Here is a 22545-nt window from a genome sequence, read left to right as displayed (position 1 = left end):
TACCTATAGAAAAGTCAGGGTTCTTTTTAAATATGACAGTCTAGCAGGCTAGATTGTCAATATCATTTAAAAACAGATTTTATTTTTTTTACTTTTTAAGTTCAGGGGTACATGTACAGGTTTGTTATATAAGTAAGCTTGTCTTATGGGGGTTTGTTGTACAGATTATTTCTTCACCCAGGTATTAAGCCTAGTACCCATTAATTATTTTTCCTGATCCTCTCCCTCCTCCCATCCTCCACTCTTCACCCTTGCACAGGCTCCCGTGTCTGTTGTTTTCCTCTCTGTGTCCTTGTGTTCTTATCATTTAGCTCCCACTTATAAGTGAGAACATACAGTATTTGGATTTCTGTTTCTGCATTTGGGACATGATCTCATTCTTGTTTATGGATGCATGGTATTCCGTGATGTATGTGTACCACATTTTCTTTGTCCAGCCTATCATCGATGACTTAGTTTGATTTCATGTCTTTGCTATTGTGAATAGTGCTGCAGTGAACATACACGTGCGTGTGTCTTTATGATGGAATGATTTATATTTCTTTGGGTATATACCCAGTGATGGGATTGCTGGGTCGAATGGTAGATCTTTCAGGAATTGCCACAGTTTTCCACAATGGTTGAACTAATTTACACTCCCACCAAGTGTTAAGTATTCCTTTTTCTCTGCAACCTTATCAGCATCTGTCATTTTTTTATGTTGAGTTATTTTAACCCTCATTTAAAAAATTTTTAATAATAGCCATCTGACTGGCATGAGATGGTATCTCACTGGGGTTTTGATTTGCATTTCTCTAATGATCAGTGATGTTGAGCTTTTTTTATATGCTTATTGGCTGCATGTATGTCTTCTTTTGTTTTTGTTTTGTTTTGAGACATAGTCTCTCTGTCGCCCAGGCTGGAGTGCAGTGGCATGATCTTGGCTCACTGCAACCTCCGCCTCCCGGGTTCAAGTGATTCTCCTGCCTCAGCCTCTCAAGTAGCTGGGATTACAGGCACCCGCCACTGTGCCCAGCTAATTTTTGTATTTTTAGTAGAAACAGGTTGGCCAGACTGGTCTTGTCCTCCTGACCTCAGATGATTCACCCACCTCAGCCTCCTAAAGTGCTGGGATTATAGGCATGAGCCACTGTGCCTGACCGTATGTCTTCTTTTGAAAAGTGTCTGTTTATATCCTTTGCCCACTTTTTAGTGGAGTTGTTTTTTTCTTGTAAATTTGAGAAATAGAAATTTTGATTTGCTAAGAAAAGACTTACATTATTTAGGGAGGAGACACATCACCTGGAACATTACATTTTTATCTACTAATAGTGATTCACATCAGCTTCTCAATTCAGATGAAATACATCTATCCTCTTGCTACTTTGATCCCTATTTGAACGTAGAGAGTAAAAGAATTAGAAGTGAAGTAGTGGTGTATGCCTGCTCAAGTAAAGGAGATGAATCTATATAATCCACATTTTGACCTGTGGCATACACTTGTGAAATGAGTCAAGTTTAAGGCCCTTGAGCAAAACAATTAGATCACATGGATTCAGTCCTATATGGCTTTGTGCTGTAAGCAACAAAATTAACAAATCACTAAAGGAAGATTTCAAAATGATGTACTTTTTTCTTTTTGTCACCACAGGATGCTGAATATGCATATTTTGATTTTCCTGAACTTCTTTCATTGAGAACTGCTTTAATTCTCCACCTTCAACACAATACTAACATTGATGTGCAAACGGAGTTTTCTGGATGCTTATCACAAGATTGGAAGTTATACTTGGAACAGCATTACCCGTATTTTCTGATAGTTTCAGAGGAAGGCCTGAGTGATGTACAAACGTACCTTTTTAACTTCTTAATCATACATTCCTGGGGAATGAAAGTCAACGTTGTGCTTTCATCAGGGCATGAATCTGATACTCTCAGACTTTATGCACATACTATGGAAAGCACAGACAGAAACCAAACTTTTTCAAAGAAGGTAATTGACATTAATAACTCTCATTTTTTGTCCTGATTTCTTGTTTTAATTCTCAAAATCGCTAACTCAATCTTTCTGTATTTTTAATGGAACTTACTATAGGCAGTCTCCAAAGAGGTAAAAAATTTAATAATGGTAACAATGATAATGATGGACATTTATTAAGCACTTATGCCAATTCCTTTTCCTAAATTTCTCTTAATTCTCAGGGTACTCCTATAAGGTTTGTGGCATTATTATATCTATCTATTCATTTCTAATTATGATATTATCACCTCATCTGTAAAATAATATTTGGAGTATTGAAGTAATTTGCTCATGTTAAATACCTAATTGTGGTATAATAAATTTATTTATATGCAAACATAAGAAATATATTATTTACATACTTATTATATGCAAATATAATACAAAATATATTTGCACTTTGTCCCCAGTTGCTGTCACAGAGCTCCTAAAACCTTTGGTATTTCTTGAGTAATAATAATGTCTTTTATTATTTGTAAGGAGCTGCTTTTGATCATATCTGAATTTTTTCCTAATGAGGTAACCTAGGGTGGGGCCCCTAAATAGCCTCCGGGTTGGGCTGACCGCCAAAAGGACCAAGCCATCAGAGGCTGGAAGCTTCAGTCCCAACCACCAACCTCTGGGAAGGGGAGTGAGAGCAGCTATATATTAAGCTCTATAAAAACTCTTGAACAGTGAGGTTTGTTCAACTCCCAGCTTGGGAAGTCGGGGAGGGTGGTGCACCCAGGGCGTTACTGGGGCCACCTGCCCCTCTCCTCATACTTTGCCCTGTGCATCCATTCCATCCGGCTGTTCCACAATTGAATCTTTCATAATAAACTGGTAATAGCAAGCAAACCACTTTTCCTGAGTTCTGTGAACTATGCTAGCAAATTACCAAACGTGAAGAGGGAACCCCAGATTTGTAGCTGGTCCATCAGCATGTGAAGCCTGGCGTTTGTGATTCATGTCTGAAGTGGGAGGCAGTCTTGTTGGACTGAATTCCTACCCTGTGGGGCCTGCGTTAACTTAGGGTAGTTAGTGTCAGAATGGAATTAAATTATATGGCACCCAGTTGGTGTCTGGAGAGAATTAGAGAATTATTGGTGTGGAAAACCCATACTTTTTTTTTTGTTAGTGTTATCAGTAAAGAAGTGGTTTTCCTTTATGAATAAAAGGAATAAAAGGTTGACAGTGGATTTCAACAAAGGAGTATGTCTCTAGTTTCTATATTCAGCCATAGGGTGTCCTGCTACCCAGATCATGGAAAGTAAGAAATGCATTTAACTGGAAATCCATGTGTTTAGAGGTTCGTGTGTTGCATATAGGCAGTGAAATGATGGTTAACATGGAGGAAGGACTCTTAATGAGAAAGAAATGAAGAAGACTGACAAAGAAGCAAGTAATGAGATAATTTCTTTCCTTAACATAAACTCATGAAGTCTGTGGAATTTTCAAAGAATTATGATAGACTCATTATTTTGGTATAGTTGACATTAGGTTTATGCAGTATTTACGTTATGAAACTTGGGAGTCAAAAAATGTATTAATAATCTTATGAGTGAATCTAGTTTTGTTTCAGTTTTCACATTTTGAAATGAATTCTGATGATGCAGGCCATTTGATAGTTTATCAAAAAAATCTGTCAATATAATTCATATTTTTACTTTTTGTAGCAGATCTCTGCCCTTTGAAATTGGAGCTCCACCTTTGTTTTTTGTTTTGGTTGGGAAATTGCTTTCTAAATGTACAATATGGCAATAAAACCAACTAAAATTTATCATGTTTTGAGAAACACTCTTCATGTAATTAAGACATATAGATGTTTGTCATGCTTATTATTTGCTTTGCTTTTATTCTGTCATTAAAATATTTCCCAGGATTTTTTTTTTGAACTTTAGACTTCATTTTCTTTTTTCTTTTCTTTTCTTTTCTTTTCTTTTTTGATTGAGTCTTGCTCTATTGCCTAGGCTGGAGTGCAGTGGTGTGATCTTGGCTCACTGCAACCTCCGCCTCCTGGGTTCAAGCAATTCTCCTGCCTGTCTTGGCCTCCCAAGTTGCTGGAATTACAGGTGCCCGCCATCATGCCAGGCTAATTTTTGAATTCTTAGTAGAGATAGGGTTTCACCATGTTGCCCAGGCTGGTCTTGAACTCCTGACCTCCGGTGATCCACCTGCCTTGGCCTCCTAAAGTGCTGAGATTACAGGCGTGAGCCACCATGCCTGGCCTCTAGACTTTATTTTCATATTGAGAAGAGGTACTGTTACCAGTAAGTCTCTATTTTGCCTGAAAAAATACCAGACTCTGACTTAAAAATGCTATACTAAGGTCTTGATTGGTCTCTCCTTAAGAATAACCTTATTTATGTATTTATTTATTTTTAGTAGAAATGGGGTCTCACTATGTTGCCCAGGCTGGTTTCAAACTTCTGGGCTCAAGTGATATTCCTGCCTCAGCCTCCCAGAGTGCTGGGATTACAGGCATGAGTCATGGTGCCTGGCCTTCTTTTCTTTTTAAATTGATGATTTTATTTTCTGTGAAATTATTTCCTGATTCATTATCTGTAAGTATTTCTCTGAAAGTTATTTTTCTCACCCCCTTTGGACTGTTTAAATTAGTCTCAATAAATATTATAGATGTATTATATGTTGATAATTGTTCAGGATTGGGGGTTCATACTACCTTCTCTAATTATCTGTATTTTTGAAAGCTCCATGATACCAACACAATTCGTTATACTCTGAAATAAAAATTAATTTGGCAAAGAGGGAATATGCATGTTTATCAGAGCTTAAGAAAAATTGCCCTAAAGACATTTGAGGGTGATTTTGCTTAGTATACCTTATAACACATGTATAATTCAAATATCTCATTAAAAAATTAATTTAACTTTATTTTAAGTTCTGGGACACATGTGCAGAACATGCAGATTTGTTACATAGGTAAATGTGTGTCATGGTGGTTTGCTGCACCTGTCAACCCATCACCTAGTTATTAGGCCCTGCATGCATTAGTCACTTATCCTGATGCTCTCCCTCCCCCGTTTCCCCAATATGTCCTAGTGTGTGTTGTTCCCTTCCCTGTGTCCATGTGTTCTCATTGTTCAGCTCCCACTTATAAGTGAGAACATGTGGTGTTTGGTTGTCTGGTCCTGCATTTAGTTTGCTGAGGATAATGGCTTCGAGCTCCATCCATGTCCTTGCAAAAGACATGATGTTTTCCTTTATACAGCTGCATAGTATTCCATGGGATATATGTGCCACATTTTCTTTATTCAATCTATGATTGATGGGCATTTGGGTTGATGTCATGTCTTTGCTATTGTGAGTAGTGCTGCAGTGAACATACTTATCCATGTATCTTTATAATAGAATGATTTATATTCCTCTGGGTATATACCCAGTAATAGGATTGCTGGGTCAAATGGTATTTCTGGTTCTGAGTCTTTGAGGAATTGCCACACTGTCTTCCATAATGGTTGAACTAATTTCATCCCCACCAACAGTGTAAAAGCATTCCTATTTCTCTGCAACCTTGCCAGCATCTGTTGTTTCTTGACTTTTTAATTATCGCCATTCTGACTGGCATGAGATAATATCTCATTGTGGTTTTGATTTGCATTAAGTGTCTCATTTTTTACAGCTGAGAAACACTTTATTTAAGGTATTTTATATGGTTTTCTCCCTTTTACAGAATGAAACAGTGATTCAGAGTGCGTATAAAAGCCTCATACAACACTTGGAAGAAAGAAGGATTTTAGCATTAGCACCTCATTTTGAACATTTGAAATGGAATGATATGATGGAAGAGGTATTAACATTTTCATTTCTTTAAATAAAAGTTTGATAGAATTTGATAAATGAGAACCAACTTTTGATTAGTTCAGTCCTTAGACCAGACTAAAGGGTGCCATATACCTCCTTAGTACATGTATATTATCTGAATCTTAGAATGTCATGCTCTCAATGTACCTTGAATTCATCGGATGGCATATGTAATTTTATATTCATTTCTGGGAGCCATATTTTAAGACAGACTCTGCAAAACTAGAAAGTTATAGTACTTAATGCAACAGTAATGTTTATTTTCCATTATTCAAATTGAGGAGGGCTCTAAGATATCATTTGCCATATAAACAGTCAAAATGTGAAATTAATTATACCTTAAATCTAATTTTCTGATTATCTTCTCAAACTATGCTTTATACTACTGTTTATCATGATGGATTACTAAGCACCTCTTTCTTGTTTTGTTTTTTTTTTTTTTTTTTTTTTCTGATCCTCAAATGGTAAAAGATAGTTGCATGAGAAAGTTTGGAAAAAACAGAAAAGTAGTGAGAATATTCATAATTCCACTACTTGATATTAGCATTTTAATGTATATTTTTATGTAACTGAGGACATACTGTGTGTGTGTGTGTATATATGTGTGTGTGTGTGTGTGTGTATATATAGTTTATATATGTGTTTTTGGTGTTTTTTCTTATTTTTTCAGACAAGGCCTCACTCTGTTGCCTAGTCTGGAATATCGTGGCACAGTCATGGATCACTGCAGCCTTGACCTCCCAGGCTCAAGTGATCCTCCCACCTCAGCCTCCTGAGTAGCTGGACCCACAGGCATATGCCACCATGCCTGCCTAATATTTCATTTTTATTTTATATAGAGATGGTGTCTCACTTTGTTACCCAGGCTGGTCTTGAACTCCTGGGCTCAAGTGATCCTCCTACCTTGGCCTCCCAAATTCTTGGGATTATAGCTGTGAGCCACCATTCCCAGACTGTATATATATTTTTAGTGTACATTTCATTAAGATTAGTACATATTTTCATGTCATTAAGAAGTTTTCATAAATGTAATATGAATTTTACATATTACACTTATGTGTAATACTAGACACTTAAATTACTTCAAAATTTTGGCTGATATAAATAATGTTATAATGAACATTTTGATGTATACATTTTTTGTATACATATTGGATTATTATTCTGCTATGCTAAATTCCCAGAAATTCAAAACTGGATCATAAGGCATGAACATATTTAATGATCTTGATGGATGTTGTCAAAGAGCTTTGCAGAAATTCTATATCTACCTGTACTTTCATCTTTAATCTGTCAGAGAGGTGACTCACTGCACAGTTTTCAATGTTGCATGATATTATTTTTAAAATTTTGATATTATTGATATAACAAGCTAATTATTGTTTTAACGTATATTTATCTGATTTTTAGTAAAATGGAATGATTTCATTTTTATTAATCTATTTCCTCCTTTGTGAATCAGTTGTTCATGTTTTACTAAATCTTAATTTCTTATTGAGTTATTTATTTCTTTACATATTTAGGTTTTCATATTTCTCTGCCATATTGATTGTAATTATTTTTTAATTTTCTATCATTAAAATTATACATTTTTAAACTAAACATTTAAAGTTCTGTTTAGTCAAATCTATGCAGTCATTTTCTTTATGTTTCTTACAAGTAAGAGCACCTCTGAGTAAAAGAATATTTCTAAATAATTTGACAGTTGAAGAAATTTCTTTTTTGTTAGGCGTGTCAGACTCTATTTCTGCTTCAGTGCCTATGTCCAGAAGGATCGGACATCCAGCGTGTTATCTGTGTCACGTCATGTTCACTATCCTTGAGAATGTACCATCATCATGTCTTAGTAAGTAAAAAGAAGGCAGCCGCCGGGCAGAAAGCTGTCATTCATCAGGTGTAACTGGTGTAGCTTCACTGGTGGCATCAGGTTCTCCACTGTTGACATACTCTTGGTTTCTGATGGCCATTTTCTTCATCAGGAATTTAGCTCCTTCCCACACCAAGTTATGTGTATTAAATAACAAAAAGGAGAGAACAATTAGAATCTGTATAGATAGGAAAATATGATGTTACATAATTTAGTGTTTTCCTTAAAATACAATGTACGGTAAGTTTTATCTGGTGTTTCACTTAGTAGTTATTAACCCAGTTCTAACAAACAGAGAAAGGGAGAAGGAAGAAGAAAAGAAACAAATTGGAGGAGGGCCCCCCCCCCCCGCCGTATGCTGTGTTTCAGGCTTTTTGTGTTACCTGACACCATGTAATCTGACAACAACTTTTCAGTAGAGCAATGGTCGCTCTCTCCTGTCGATTCAAGACTTTGAGACCAAGGCTTCCCTAACCTACCTAAAATCACATGGTAAAAGGCAGCCTACATTTTAACTAGGGTGGTTGGCTCCACAGCTTGTAATGATTCTGCTCTGTTAAGCTGTGTATTTAAAAGAACGGTTCTGTTGTTGTTTATTAGTATCACTGAGACTATAGAGAACCTGAATTTGTATAATTGTTTTCAGCTTATAGGGCCCTTTAGGAATCTTGAGGAACATAGATTTTCCGCTCTACTATATGCATCCCTGCTTGCATAAGTACACACACACACACACAGACACACACACAAAGTTTGTATGCAGTCTAGATATCAGTGTGTTTCAGGCTGAAAAACTCTGTTCTTAAAACAAACAGCAATAAAAGAAATAGGAAAAAGAAAGAGAAAGAAAAAGAAAAAAATGTGACTGTACAGGGCTCAAGAAATTAGCATTCTATAGGAGAAAATTGTCCATTTCTTAAATCTATCGGCATGATATACTTTGTGCATGGTAACACATGCCAAAAATAAATATATTTGGGGAGAGAGAAGAAATAGACATGATATCTACCGCTATTGATCACACATATCTTGGAAGGCAATTTTAATGTCCCTTTGAGATAACTAGAGAAATTTCAGACCTCTAGTCTGAACCACCAACTCAACATTTTCACTTGGATTTGTGATAGACATCTCAAATTTAGGATTTCTGGAACCAAACTCCCCAAACCTGCTCCCGCCTCACTCTTCTCCTTCCCAACAAATGACAACAATACCCTTCTAGTTGCTCAAAAAAAAAAAAAACCAAACAAACAAACAGAACTTAACTCTTCAGGAGCACCATAGAAAATGGAGAGAGCCGTGAGCATTTTGTGCTTCTTCCTTCTTGATTCTTTCCTTAGTTTGAATTTCCCATCTTTGATTTTCTCTTGACTGATAACACATTTATTAATTCACTTAGCTAAGGATATTGATTGTCCAATGTGTGCTAATAGCTGCTTTCAACCTACAAAACTGGGATGTTATGAAGACTAGCTAATAATAGGTAATACTTAGGGTTTACTATGTATTGGTGATATTCTAGATATTTCACATGTCTAATCTCATTTAGTTTTTCCAGAAACCCTATGAGAAAGTATACTGTTACTATCCTGATTTTTTACATATAGGAGAACTGACTCATGCAGTGTCTTGACTGGAATCAGTTTTCAGAGCCCAGATCCTGAATTATTGTGCAATAGTCTTTTTAATGTAGGAGACAGAGCACTCCAATATTTTAATTTAGTATGTAATACAGTAGATCTTAGCTATGTAGATTTCTCTAAAATTGTGACCTTGAATAATTTTTGAAGATAAACAGTAAAAAATGAAGAACTTAAAAACTTTACATTATTTCAGCATGATTGTCAGAATTTTAAGGGCATACTTAAAAATGATAATTACCTTAATATATTCACTTTTATGGTATGCTGAAGATGTGCTGTGAGTGGGAGTGTGAATAGCACAGATCATAGGATTCTGGGTATAAAAGTTGGTTTCTCATAAAAGTTCATAGTGATTAATTTGCTTCTTTCTTACATGATTTAGAGATCAATAGGGACCACAATCTCATTTGAATCTCCTTACTATATTTTCCTAATTGTTTTTGGAAAAATATTTTCATATGACCATGCATGATATTTTTAGTGATTCTAATTTTAAAAAATGAACATGTTGAACCCAAATCAATCTCCTTGTAATTTCAGTTACCCCTAATTTTGCTCTATGAAGATACCCAGATTAAGGTGTTTTTTTTTTTAACCTTCCAGGTGATAACCCTTTCGTAAATAGTTCTGAAGTCTGCCACAGGAGGTGAAACTTGACCATTTCCTTCCCTGATTTCTCATTCATTATGTGTTACAGATAGATTGCCATCAGGGACTTCTCACCCTGAACCTGCCATGGGTTTGTGGAAATTATTCTTCACTCTCTGAAATGACAGAGCATTTTACATGGGACTCTGTCAATGCTCAGACCTCAGGGTCAGGGACTTCCTTTGCTGCCAGCTCATTTAAAGTCCAGCTTCACTGAAAATCCTAGGAAATGCATTATGTAAACTACTAAGCCTGGAGCTTTCCCTCCCTCTTACCTACTTCTGTATCAGTGCAGCCGGATTTTGTATATGCGGAAGGGGACTTTCTCACAAATGTAGATGTAAAACTTTGAAGATATGTATCTTCATGGAGTGCCTATTTCAATGCCATTTCACAGCGTGACATTGTGGCTGTTCTCAGCTTCTTTATTGTACGCAGGTGCACAGTAATTGCCTATCCCTGCAGGAGGTGGAAGATTTCTGCAGACTGCGTTGCCTCTGTGTGGCTTTTCAACTCCACTTACCCCTTTCTCAGAGAGCTTGTTCTCGAGTCATCACATACTCTTGGCTTTGGGACAGTGATTATTTCTTAAAAATGGTAAACATATTTTGTTTATTATTTTGTCTGAACATGAGAGATGAAAACCATGATCACCTTTAAAACAAGAGTTATATTGGAATAATGCCAGATCTAATTAGCTGATCAGTCAAGGTCCTATTTTCAACAACTTCTATTTTTGGTAGTGTAATGAGGAAAACCACAATATATCTGTTTTATAGAAGCATGAAAGCCTTCCTCTTTTTCCTTCTTATCTCTGATGAGATCTTGTTTTTATATAATCAGTCATAGAAAATTGATTGATATTGTATTCTCTTTGTAGCGAAACTCAGGAAAAGTGTTTATGTATTTATTTTTTCTGTTTATAATAAAAGTGTATTAAAGGAAAGTTAAATATTGAAGCAAAATTAATAATATGTATTCCTAACCCACTGCTCACATTAATACTGTTAACTGTTAATATTTTGGTGTAATTTTCTTCATTTTTTATTTTAGGGCATAGTTTTTGTTTTGGTTGCAATCATACGATATATGCTACATGTTATTTTATTGTAAAATTATTTTCACTTTTGTTTAGCATAATTTTTTAAATGTTTAATTTTTGTGAATACATAGTAGTTGTACATACTCATTGAGTGTGTGAGATGTTTTGCTACAGGCATGCGATGCCTACTAATCACATCGTGGAGAACAGGATGTCCATTCACTCAGGCTGGTTAGCATAATTGTTATGGCTACTAAATATGTTTGAGTGATCGTATTGTAGTTTACTTAATCATATCTCTGTCAAGGAACATTAGGATCATTTGAAACTTTTGTATCGTAAATGCTACTGGCCTTGAGGCATTTTGTGTTTAAAGTTTTCCTTTTAATTTGTAATGAACTACTTCAAATAGATTTTCTGAAATGGGAAAAGAGATGATAAGCCAAAAAGATGTTGAAAATTTGAAGATCTTGATAGATACTGTCAAATTGTTATCAAAGACATTTTAAAACCAATCTGTCAGGCAGCCAGTCCACACACGTTTATTCAGTACATATTCACTGTGATCAGCACCAAGGAAGGAGTTGAGAGAAATACAAACTCTTATCTCTTCTTCTTCCATGGAATTTCAGTTTGCATTATTGAGTAAACAGTAAAATGATTACAAAGGTGCTGATGGATATGAAGGAGGGACTAACGAAGCTTTGGAAACTAATGATTAAGAGACACAACCCAGTCTGGAAAGGCTGACCTCTCTGAAGGGTAAAGAGAAGTGAAATGACTCATGTTCTGAAGGATGAGTAATGGTTAGCTGGGGGAAGGGAAGAGCAAAAGGTTTTCAAGAGAGGAAGTAGCGCTTGCGAATGCCCCAAGGAGCTGAGATACGTGTTTAGTGTGACCAGAGAGGAGAAAAGCTGATGAAGCTGAGGAGGGGGTAGAAGAAAAATCACTATAGTACTTGTTGGCTTTGTTAAGGACTTAGGAAATCCTAAGAGTAGTGAGAAGTGATTGAAGGGTTTCAAGCTGAAATTGACATTTTTGTTTAAAGGTTCTTTGGCAGAAGTGCATAGAGCGCATTGTGGACATCCAAATATAGACACGAGGAAACCGCCCCGGTGATCACACGGTGATGATGCTAGCATGGTTAAAATGTTGGTGGCAATAGGAACAAATAGAAGTCGAAAATGAAAGAGTTCTTTAGTTCTTCAAGGCTTTGAAGCTGACAGTTAAGGAATAGGCTATGAGGCAGAAGGGAGAAGGAAGAGTCAAAGATGACTTTCTGGTTTCTGGCTAGGCCAACTGTGTGAATGCTGCCACTGTAAGAAGAACATTCTGAGGAGGAAAATAATGAATTTGGGAAATAGTGAGTTTGAGATGGTGGCAATGAGACTTCCAAAGGAAATACCTAAAAGGCAGGTTCAGTATTCTTTGGACTGGGAATAAAAATTTGGATCAGATATTTCAAAAAGAAGGGAATGGTTTATTAGTGTTAAATTCTGAAGATAATATGAGGATGCTGACAGAAAATTCAGTGACTTTAATAGCATGAAAGTCAAGGCCAATTATTATTACTGTTTTGAGACAAAGTCTTGCTCTGTTGCCCCGACTGGAGTGCTGTGGCATGATCATAGCTCACTGCAGCCTCAACCCCCCAGGCTCAAGTGAACCTCCCACCTCAGCCTCCCTAATAGATGGGACTATAGGCACACGCCACCATGCCTGGCTAATTTTATTTTTTGTAGAGGCAAGGTCTGGTCATGTTGCCAAGGATGGTCTCGAATGCCTGGGCTCAAACAATCCTCCAGCCTCAGCCTCACAAAGTGTTGGGATTATAGGCATGAGCCATGGTACCTAGCCTAGGCTAGTTATTATTAAGAGCTGTTTTGGTAGAGTGATGGGGTACAAAATCTATGGAATATTCAACAATAATGAGTGGATGGTTATAAAATAAAGGTAGTGGAGGCAACTCTTTCCTTGGAGTTGGTCTTAGTTCATCTGTATTCTTTTTTTTTTTTTTTTTTAGGGAGACCAGAGTTTTATCATTACTCAATTCAGTCTCCCCTGAGCATTTGGAGATCAGAGTTTTTAAGGACAACTTGGTGGGCAGGGGGAAGCCAGTGAGCCAAGAGTGCTGATTGGTCAGGTCATAGATGAAATCATAGGGCGTTGAAGCTGTCTTGTTGCACTGAATCAGTTCCTGGATGGGGGCCACAAGATCAGATGAGTCGGTTTATAGATCTGGCTGATGTCAGCTGATTCATCAAGTGCAGAGTCTGCGGAATATCTCAAGCACTGGCTTAGGTTTTACAATAGTGATTTTTATCCCCAGGAGGAATACTGGGGAGGGTCAGAATCTTGTAGCCTCCAGCTGCATGACTCCTAAGCCATGATTTCTAATCTTTTGACTAATTTGTTAGTCCTCCAAGGGCAGTCTAGTTCCCAGGAACGAAGGGGGTTTGTTTTGAGAAAGGGCTGTTCTCATCTTTGTTTCAAACTATAAACTGTAAGCTAAGTTCCTTCCAAAGATAGTTATAGTTCAGCCTATACCCAGGAATGAACAAGAACAACTTGGAGGTTAGAAGCAAGGTGGAATTCTTTAAGTCAGATCTCTTTCACCATCTCAGTCATAGTTTTGCAATGGTGGTTTCGATCCCTCCTTTTGGGTTTTATAACATCTTAATGTTAAGGTCTTGGCTAAAGAAGATGGAAAAAGGGCAAAGACCGCTCTAACTTCTTCCTGCTCACCAGGGGTGTAGTGGGGGTAGGTGCTGACCCCAAAGTGAGAGAAATGGAATCATTTGCAACTGTCTGAATGTACTTATGCAAGCCTGTCTGGGATTCCAGGACCTACATGACGAAGGTGTTAGTATTGTCAGCTATAGTTTTAGTACCACATTAAGGGAACAGTGTACTATAAGGTAAATTATGAGTACTAGGATAAGCAGTGCAATTCCTAGTTTTAAAAGTAAAGACATGAAAGCATTAGTCTGGAGACTTATAGACCACCATCTGTAATCTTTGTGGTTGTAATGACTTTATCATTCCACCCAGAAATGTCCCTTGTGACCTACCTTACAGGGGGTTAACCATGAGGATGAAATTATTCCATGACTCCCTGCTAATAATGTTTTATTTTTAATTTGCAGAACAAGTGGTGTGAACATTTCATTTTAAGCAACTTAAACGTTTTGGGATGCTGGAATCTGAATTTAAATCATGTTTCTGACTTGTATGATGAACAATTGTTAAAGAATATTGCCTTTTACTATGAATTTGAAAGTACTCAAGGTAGTACCTTAATTATGTATTAACATTATATCATAAACAAATTATATAAAACCCTTATAAATTTTCCAGTACATACCACAGCAACATTTTTGTTTGTTGAAAACCTTTGTTTGTGTGTGTACATACTTTTTACGTATTTTATTTTTACTTCACTTAATAGCATTTGAAAATGAGTTTAATGCTATGACATAATATTGTTATATTTTTATTTAAGTGGTAGATGCATATTTTATAACACTTACTGTAATTAATATAATCCTTTCACTATTTTTGAACATTTAAGGATGTATTGCATTTTTCCTAAAAATAAATAAAACTGCATTTTGGTACATACATAATTTTTGCTTTCCTTTGAATATTTTTATAGAGTAAGTTATCTAGAGTGGCTTACATAGTCAGAGAATAATAAAACGTTTCAAAACATATCTTTCCTGAATGAACATTATTGAAGTTTGTTGGGCTTCTGGCATTTAATTCCCTTAGATGACAAACATTTGAATAAACTCACTGCATAAAATGTAGCAAATTTTACTAGTTCTAACAAAATTCTCACCCTCTCTATATTCTGTAAACTCTTTAAAAACTTGTTTTTAATTAGTTTTTAAAGTTGCAAGCTTATATGTAGCATATTGTTCTTCATTATTTTAGGAAATAATTGTATATTTATCATTAGCATTATTTAATAAGGACTATGATTAAAACGGTGATGTTCCTTTGTTAATTTTTTTTTTTAGTGGGGAAGGGTATCTCAGTATGTTGCCCAGATGGCCTTGAACTCTTGGGCTCAAGTGATCCTCCTGCTTCAGCCTCCTGAGTAGCTGGAACCACAGGCCCATGTCACAGGAACTGGCTCTGCATTATATTTAAAGAGAAAATGACTTAAAAAAAACTACTGTCATAGTGTCATGACTAATTTTCATGCAAATATGTAATCACTCTAAGTTTCCATATCTGATCATCTTCCCAGAGCTCTATGAATTTATTCAAAAAAGATGCTCTGTGTGTGTCTGCATGTATATGACTTTTAAGATTTTAATATTTTTTATTGTAATACAGAACCACATTTGAATTTGGGAGATTCCATTAGGAGGGATTATGAACACCTGTGGAATGTGGTGTCACACCTGGTTAAAGAATTTGATGTTGGAAAGTGTTTTCCTCTGAGAACAACAAGAAGACCTTTTCTTGGACAAAAGAAATCAGTCATTCAAGGTATTAAATGGGTAAATTAAAGTGGAACAAAAGCATGTTTTTCCTGAACAACTTTTAGAAGCTCTAATAATTCAATTGTTCCAAGTATGAATAATTTTCCTTCACTGTGCTTTCTTGTTTACCGCTTAATTGAGGTTTAAGATACATATAATAATGTGGTTAAAGTAAACCAGTGTGCACAGTAAAGTCTGGTGAAATTTTACACAGATATATACATCTGTGTGATAACCACCCAGATCAAGAGAGAGGCCATTTCCAGTACTTCAAGAGAAAGTTCGTCGTGCCACTTCCCAATCCATCCTCCCCCTCCTGTCATCTCTTTCACAGACTTCAATACAATTTTTTAGTTTTGTCTGCTTTGAACTTTGTTGGGATGGAATCGTATAGTGTATATTCTATTTTTTTTCCTGTCAGTATAATGTCTGAGACATTCCTGCCTGTTGTATTTACCATTATGCTTAAAAGTTATTGCTGTGAACTGTCTCTTTGTGTGAATATATTACACTCTGTCCATTTGGAGCATTTCCTAACTATTGGCGATTGAATTGTTGAAGAAGCAGTAAAATGATTACAAAGCTGCTGATGGATATGAAGGAGGAACTAATGAATGCTGTGGAAACTAAAGATTAAGAGACACAACCCAGTCTGGAAAGGTTGACCTCTCTGAAGAAGTGAAGAGAAGTGGAATGAGTCATGGTCTGAAGGATGAGTAATAGCTGGGGGAAGGGAAGAGCAAAAGGTTTTCCAGAGGGGCACGGTACTTTAGAATTCCCCAAGGAGCTGAGATATGTTTAGTGTGACCAGAGAGGAGAAAAGCTGATGAAACTGAGTAGGGGGTACTTGTTGGCTCTGTTAAGGACTTAGGAAATTGTAAGAGTAATGAGAAGTGATTGAAGGGTAAAACTGTTATGAATATTCTTACATATAACTTTAGGTAGATATATGCATTTATTCACTTCAAGTATATACATAGAAATGCAGCTTTATGAACTACTGTCCAAATATTTTCTAAAGTGATAGTTCCAAGTTAAACTCCTACCTTCCATGTGGCCATTTTGGAATTTTAGAATTGCTTCCCAGCCTTGTCAATCTCTTTTTTTTTAATGAGACAGAGTGTCACTCTGTTGCCCAGGCTGGAGTGCAGAGGCACCATCATAGCTCACTGTAACCTTGAACTCCTGGCCTCAAGCAAACCTTCCACCCTGCCTCCCAAACTGCTGGGATTACAGGTGTATGCCCAGGCTATTTGTTAGTCTTTTTTATTTTGGCCATTCTGATGGGTGCGTGGAGGTAGCTCCTTGTGGTTTTAATTTGCATTTTCTTGGACTTTTCATCTCTTATTGGCCATTTGAATATCCTCTTGTGAAATGCCTGCTTATCTTTTGTCTGTTTATAAAATACAGGTCATGAGTATTTCACAAGTCTGTGATTGATCTTGAATTTACTTTTGTCTGGTGTGAGAGGGGTTATTTCTTCACCCTCTGTTCTCTTTCATAAGTTTATCCTTGATCCTTGTTTATCCTTGAACCAATATAAAAGTTGATTATGGTAGTTCTGTAAGAAACTTTGGTTTTGGTCGTGTAAGTGCTCCAACTTTGTTCTTTTGAAGATTGTTTAGTTTATTCTGAGTCCTTTGCATTTTCATTTAAATTTTATAATTGGCTTGTTAATTTGTAATAATAACTTGCTGACATGTTGATTATTGTCATATTGAGTCGAAGACCCTTTTGGGAAGTGTATCAGTTAGGTTTCTACCAGATAAACAGAACTAGTAGGATACATCTATTAAGAGATTTATTGCAGGGAATTGCCTTACCTGTTTATAGGGACTGGCTCGGCAAGTCCAAAATTTATAGGGCAAGTCTTAAGGAAGGAGGGGCTGGAACTTTGGGGCATGAGCTGAAGCTGCAGGTCACAGGTGGAATTTATTCTACTTCAGGGAAACCTCAATTCTACACTCAGGGACTTTGAGATGATTGGATCAGGCTCATCTAGATTGTCTAGGATAGTCTTCTTTACTTAAAGTAAATCGATTGTAGTCTTTAAGCCCATCTACAAATACCTTTACAACAACAACCAGATTTGTGTTTGATTGGATAACTAGGGAACTATAGGCTAATGAAGTTGACACCTAAAACTGACCATTTCAGTCTACCTCTTGTCATCTGAGCACCCATATACATATCCTTAAACCATACTTAATCTCCCAATAAAGGCACTAACAAAACCACACTTGTGCTTAACATGATACAACTATCCTGCGTACAACCAACAGCATGTTAACTCTTCCTTCAAAAGATAACGCTAAGTTCTTGGGCAATTTTCACTCTTCTACTTTGATATCCTGTAACCTAATACTGTGATACAAAGCATACTTTTATGACTACATTGTACGTAAACTGATAAAAGAAGAAAACAAAAATGCCTGCTTAATATATATATTTTCAAGACAAAATAAGGAAGAAATGCCCCTAACTATTACAGTCCTCATTTCTGCAACTGGTCACATGGTCATAGCTGGTATTTATGACTGCCTCTGCCTCCCATTACCTATTCCCTACACCCTTTGCACCAGCAAGCACCTAAGCTGGTCATGGTTCTTTGCCTGAAGTCCTCCTTTTCCAGGGCCGCTGTCACAAAGCACCACAAGCTGGTGGCTTATAGCAACAGAAGTTTATTCTCTTACAGGTCTAGAGGTTAATGTCTGAAATCAAATTGTCTACAAAATTGGTTTCTTGTGGAGGGTCTGATTTAAAAGCCAAACTGTAAATGGAAAAACTAAACTTTGTAAAATATTTCAAAGAGGTTTATTCTGAGCTATATGGGTGACTGTGGCCTGGGGAAAACACAATCCCAAGAAGTCGTGAGTAAGTGGCCCTGAGGTGGTTGGGTTACAGTTTGCTTTTATACATTTCCGGGGGCAGGAGTTACAGGCAAAGACATAAATCAATACATGGGAGGTATATACACTGACCCCAAAAGGCAGGATAACTTGAAGCAGGGGCTTGCAGATTATAGGTAGGTTTGGAGATGATTTCATTTGTAATTGTTTAAAGGAACAAAGCTTTGTCTAAAAACTTGGGGCCAGGCGCTGTGTCTCAGGCCTGTAATCCCAGGACTTTGGGAGGCCGAGGTAGGCGGATCACAAGGTCAGGAGATCAAGACCATCTGTCTAACAGTGAAATCCCGTCTACTAAAAATGCAAAAAATTATCTGGGCATGGTGGCACGTGCCTGTAATCCCAGCTACTTGGGAGGCAGAGGCAGGAGAATCACTTGAACCTGGGAGGCAGAGGTTGCAGTGAGCTGAGATCGCGCCACTGCACTCCAGCCTGGGTGACAGAGTGAGACTCCATCTCAAAAAACAAAACAAACAAACAAATAAACAAAAAACTTGGAGTCAGCAGAACGGTTTAAGTTAATACCAGGAGTTTGCTCATTATCATGTGATGTTCTGCCAGAGTCAGGTTATCAGAGCAAGTCATGGTATACTGAGTCATAGTGGCCTGTAGGGTGCATGATGTCACCTTTGGCATGGCCTTAGGTCTTGTTCATGATCTTATTGCCACAAGGAGTCTGTTCTGTCTGTCTTGCAATCTCTATTTTAACATTAATGCTAGTCAGTTTTTGTGTCTAAACTGCAAAAGGGAGAGGGGTATAGTGAGGCCTATCTGACTTTCCTTTGCATCGTGGCTCAGAACTCAGTTTTAAAGGTTTCTCCGGAGTAACCTTGGCCATTAGGGGGTCCATTCAGTTAGTTGTGGGGGTTGGGCTTTGGATTTTATTTTAAATTTACAATCCCATGCCTCTCTCTCAGCTTCTGGCGGCTGCTGGCAATCCTTGGTGTTCCTTGGCTTGTAGATGCATCGCTTTCATCTCTGCCTCTCCCTTTACATAGTGTTCTCCTTCTCTCTGTGTGTTCCCCCTGGGTCTGTGTGCAAGATTCTCTGTTCTTATAAGAACAGCAGTTATTACATTAGGCCTCACCCTAATCCACAATAACCTTATCTTAACTTGATTTCATCTGCAAAGACCCTATTTCAAAATAAGATCACATTCACAGATAGCGGTAATTAGGACTTGAACATGTCTCTTCAAAGAACACAGTCCAATCCAATCCTTTGTCCCTTAAGGGTATGGACCCATAGAGTACTGTTTGCATTGGGTTGTTGTAGTTTTCCATGGACATTAATCACATGGCATGGTAGTACGAAGGGATGTACTACGGGATCCTTAAGGGATCGCCTGAATTCTGGACATACTTTTTCTTCCCCCTCCATTGAGTAGTAGCAGCCCGATGTCCCCTTGAGAATCAGGATCAATCACAGCAGCCAGCACAATAACCCTTTCCTTTGCCTGTTGATTCAGAGGCACAAGGAATTCAAAACGGCAAGATGGCAGTCCTAACTTCTAGTTCAACAGAATCATTGTGTCTCCTGGTGGAAACATTCCTCTCTTTGGAACTAAGATCTCTAAACAGAACATAGGGTTGCCAGAACAGAAAGCAGAAATTTTGCTAGCATATCATTTAGGGGTAATAGTTTGTGGAGTCATCCCTTTTCTATCCCTGGAATCCTGAATTTGTGAATTATGCCTATAATTCACAAACAACACTATATATTGGACACTAATTCAGAGCAGTTACAGCCTTCTGGAGAACGTTGCCCCAGCCTTCAAAGTATTTCCACCTAGCTCACACTGTAACTGTGTCTCTAAAAGGCTGTTAGACTATTCTACTGAGGCAACTGCTTCAGGATGATGGAGAATGTGGTAAGACCTGTGCATTCCATGAACATAGACCCACCGCCACACCTCATTTGCTGTAAAGTGAGCTCCTTGATCAGAAACCATATTGTGTGAAACACCAAGATTGTGGATAAGGGTTCTGTAAGTCCAAGGATGGTGTTTTTGGCAGAAGCATTGCATGCTGGGAGGTAACTATATCCAGGGTAACTGTCTATTCCAGAGGGAATGACTCCTTTCATGAGGGAAGCAATCTAATATAATCAGCCTGCAATTGTGTCAGCCTGGACATGTTGCAGGGCCTTCTCTTATTCTTGGCTCCAATAAGAACTAGCAGCTTTTTAGGTCACTTGATAAATAAGCCAGAATAGCACACCTAAGTGAGAAATATGTTGCCTTCCAAATTCACAAAGGCCCACCAGGCATTATACTTTATTTTTTATTATAGGAGGGGGCCAGATGCAACAACTTCCCTTCTCCTAAGAAAGGATATCTTGCTATGGCCCGCACAACTGGACTCCTACAAGTTTTGCAGAGGTGGAACATCCTTGAATTTTTGTTCCATTCATTTTCTACCATCAACAAATTTTGCTGAGATGGAAATTATCTGAATTTTTGCTGAATTTATTTCCTATCTTTGACATACAAATGTCTTATTGGTATGTCAAGTAGTGTCCACTTTTTATTCACTGGATCCGAGCAGCGTAATATCAACTATGTGATGGACTAGTGAGATGCTTTGTGAAAGAAAAAATTTTCTTCCAGAAAAATTCCCTGGGGGCTAAATTATGACATAGGGTTAGGATAGGACAGTGAAGGAGTATTTTTCTGGCCTTCCCAGCTGAAAGTAAAGGGTTCCGGGTGGTCTTTATTAACAGGAATGGAGAAAAAAAGCATTTGCCAGCTCGATAGCTGCGTACCAGGTACCAGGAGTTGTATTATTTTGCTCAAACAACGAAACCAACCCTGGAACAGCAGCTGCAGTTGGAGTCATCATAGGGTTAAATTTACAGGAATCTACTGGCAGTTTCTAGAATCCGTCTGTCTTTCTGCATAGGCCAAATAGTCACGTTGAATGTGGATGTGAGGAAAATCACCACTCCTGTATTGTTCAAGTCCTTAATGGTGGCGTTAATCTCTGCAATCCCTCCAGGAACGCGGTATTACTTTTGGCTTACGGTTTTTCTAAGTATAGACAGTTTTAGTGGCTACCATAAGCCCTCATTCCATAGGTCAGGGAACCAACCCGAGGATTTGTTGAGTTGCTGAGTATGTCTGTCCCAGTTACACATTCTGAAACTGGTGAAATAACCACACAGTAGATTCAGGGACCGACTGTGAGATGAACTTGAGAGAAAACTTCATGAGTCACCTGACGCTCCACAAGCCCTTACTGACTGGGGGGTGGGAGGTTGGGGGCACAGTGACATTTTGGGTCACCTGGAATTAGTGCCAGTTCAGAATCAGTATCCAGTAATCCCCTGAAGTCAGATGATTTTTCTCCAGTGGACAGTCACTCTGATAAATAGCAGTAGGTCCCTTTGAGGATGACTGAAGAAAGATGAACAGTATGAGTTTGGGCAGTGGAGCAGGGTCCTTCTTCAAAGGGTCTCAGCCTTCTCTCCAATCAAGGGATTCTGGGTCTGTAATGGGGCTTAAGTTAAAGAACTGATTAGGAGCCATGACTGGTGATTTAAATTAGGCATTTGTTCACTTTCATTAGAACTCTTTCTCTTATACAGATCAATTTAGAATTTAGTGGAATGCCCATCTATTGTTTTTCTCTAGGAACACTAAGACCAGCTAGCCAATGCCGTAGGTTTCTGTGAATCAGACTATTCAGATTACTGCTTAGACTTTGCCGTCCATTATGGTAACCATAACTACCTTATCTTTAGTGATTAAGTGCTGCCACTTGGCCCCTGCCACCCCAGAATTGAATTATCCCTGTTGCATTCAGGGAACCCAGTTTGCTGGTAGCATTTCCCACTGCAATTTCTGACTTACACAGTAGAGTAGCCATGGAGCTATTCCAGAATTCTGGGGTTCCCCTTACAATTTTATTTCTCATAGTTGTGGTGGAAGGTGTGTCCTCTGCGCCCTTATGGGTTGAATGAGCAGATCTTACATGAGAAGTCACTCTGACCTTCCAATCTCTGTAAGCCTTTGGATACCTTAGGTCAATCACATGTCCAATTGGAGTTTCAGAAGCAGATAATAGAGACATCAGAGGAAGAAATATCCATAGATCATGACTGAAAATAATTTTTTTTTCTGATTTAATGAAAGACACAAATACC

At 37.7% G+C, this 22545-nt stretch overlaps 1 protein-coding gene across 8 annotated transcripts in view; it reads left to right on the top strand.

Annotated features, from left to right (window-relative positions):
- Nucleotides 1-22545, top strand: part of DDX60L (DExD/H-box 60 like) — a 118781-nt gene that overhangs the window by 16919 nt on the left and 79317 nt on the right. For 6 of the 8 annotated variants that reach the window (XM_033215632.1, XM_033215634.1, XM_033215633.1 and 3 more), the window contains 6 exons: nt 1631-1972; nt 5673-5789; nt 7533-7649; nt 10400-10558; nt 14150-14291; nt 15348-15503. In XM_033215632.1, coding sequence (XP_033071523.1) covers nt 1631-1972; nt 5673-5789; nt 7533-7649; nt 10400-10558; nt 14150-14291; nt 15348-15503 — 1033 coding nt within the window. The remainder of the gene's footprint in view (nt 1-1630; nt 1973-5672; nt 5790-7532; nt 7650-10399; nt 10559-14149; nt 14292-15347; nt 15504-22545) is intronic. The other 2 variants (XM_033215639.1, XM_033215640.1) reach the window with 2 other exon arrangements.

This window comes from Trachypithecus francoisi, unplaced genomic scaffold (assembly GCF_009764315.1).
Source record: "Trachypithecus francoisi isolate TF-2019V2 unplaced genomic scaffold, Tfra_2.0 Lachesis_group1, whole genome shotgun sequence".
Lineage (NCBI taxonomy): Eukaryota > Metazoa > Chordata > Mammalia > Primates > Cercopithecidae > Trachypithecus > Trachypithecus francoisi.
Note: the sequence above shows the minus strand (reverse complement) of the source record. Positions and strands in the feature narration are given on the sequence as shown.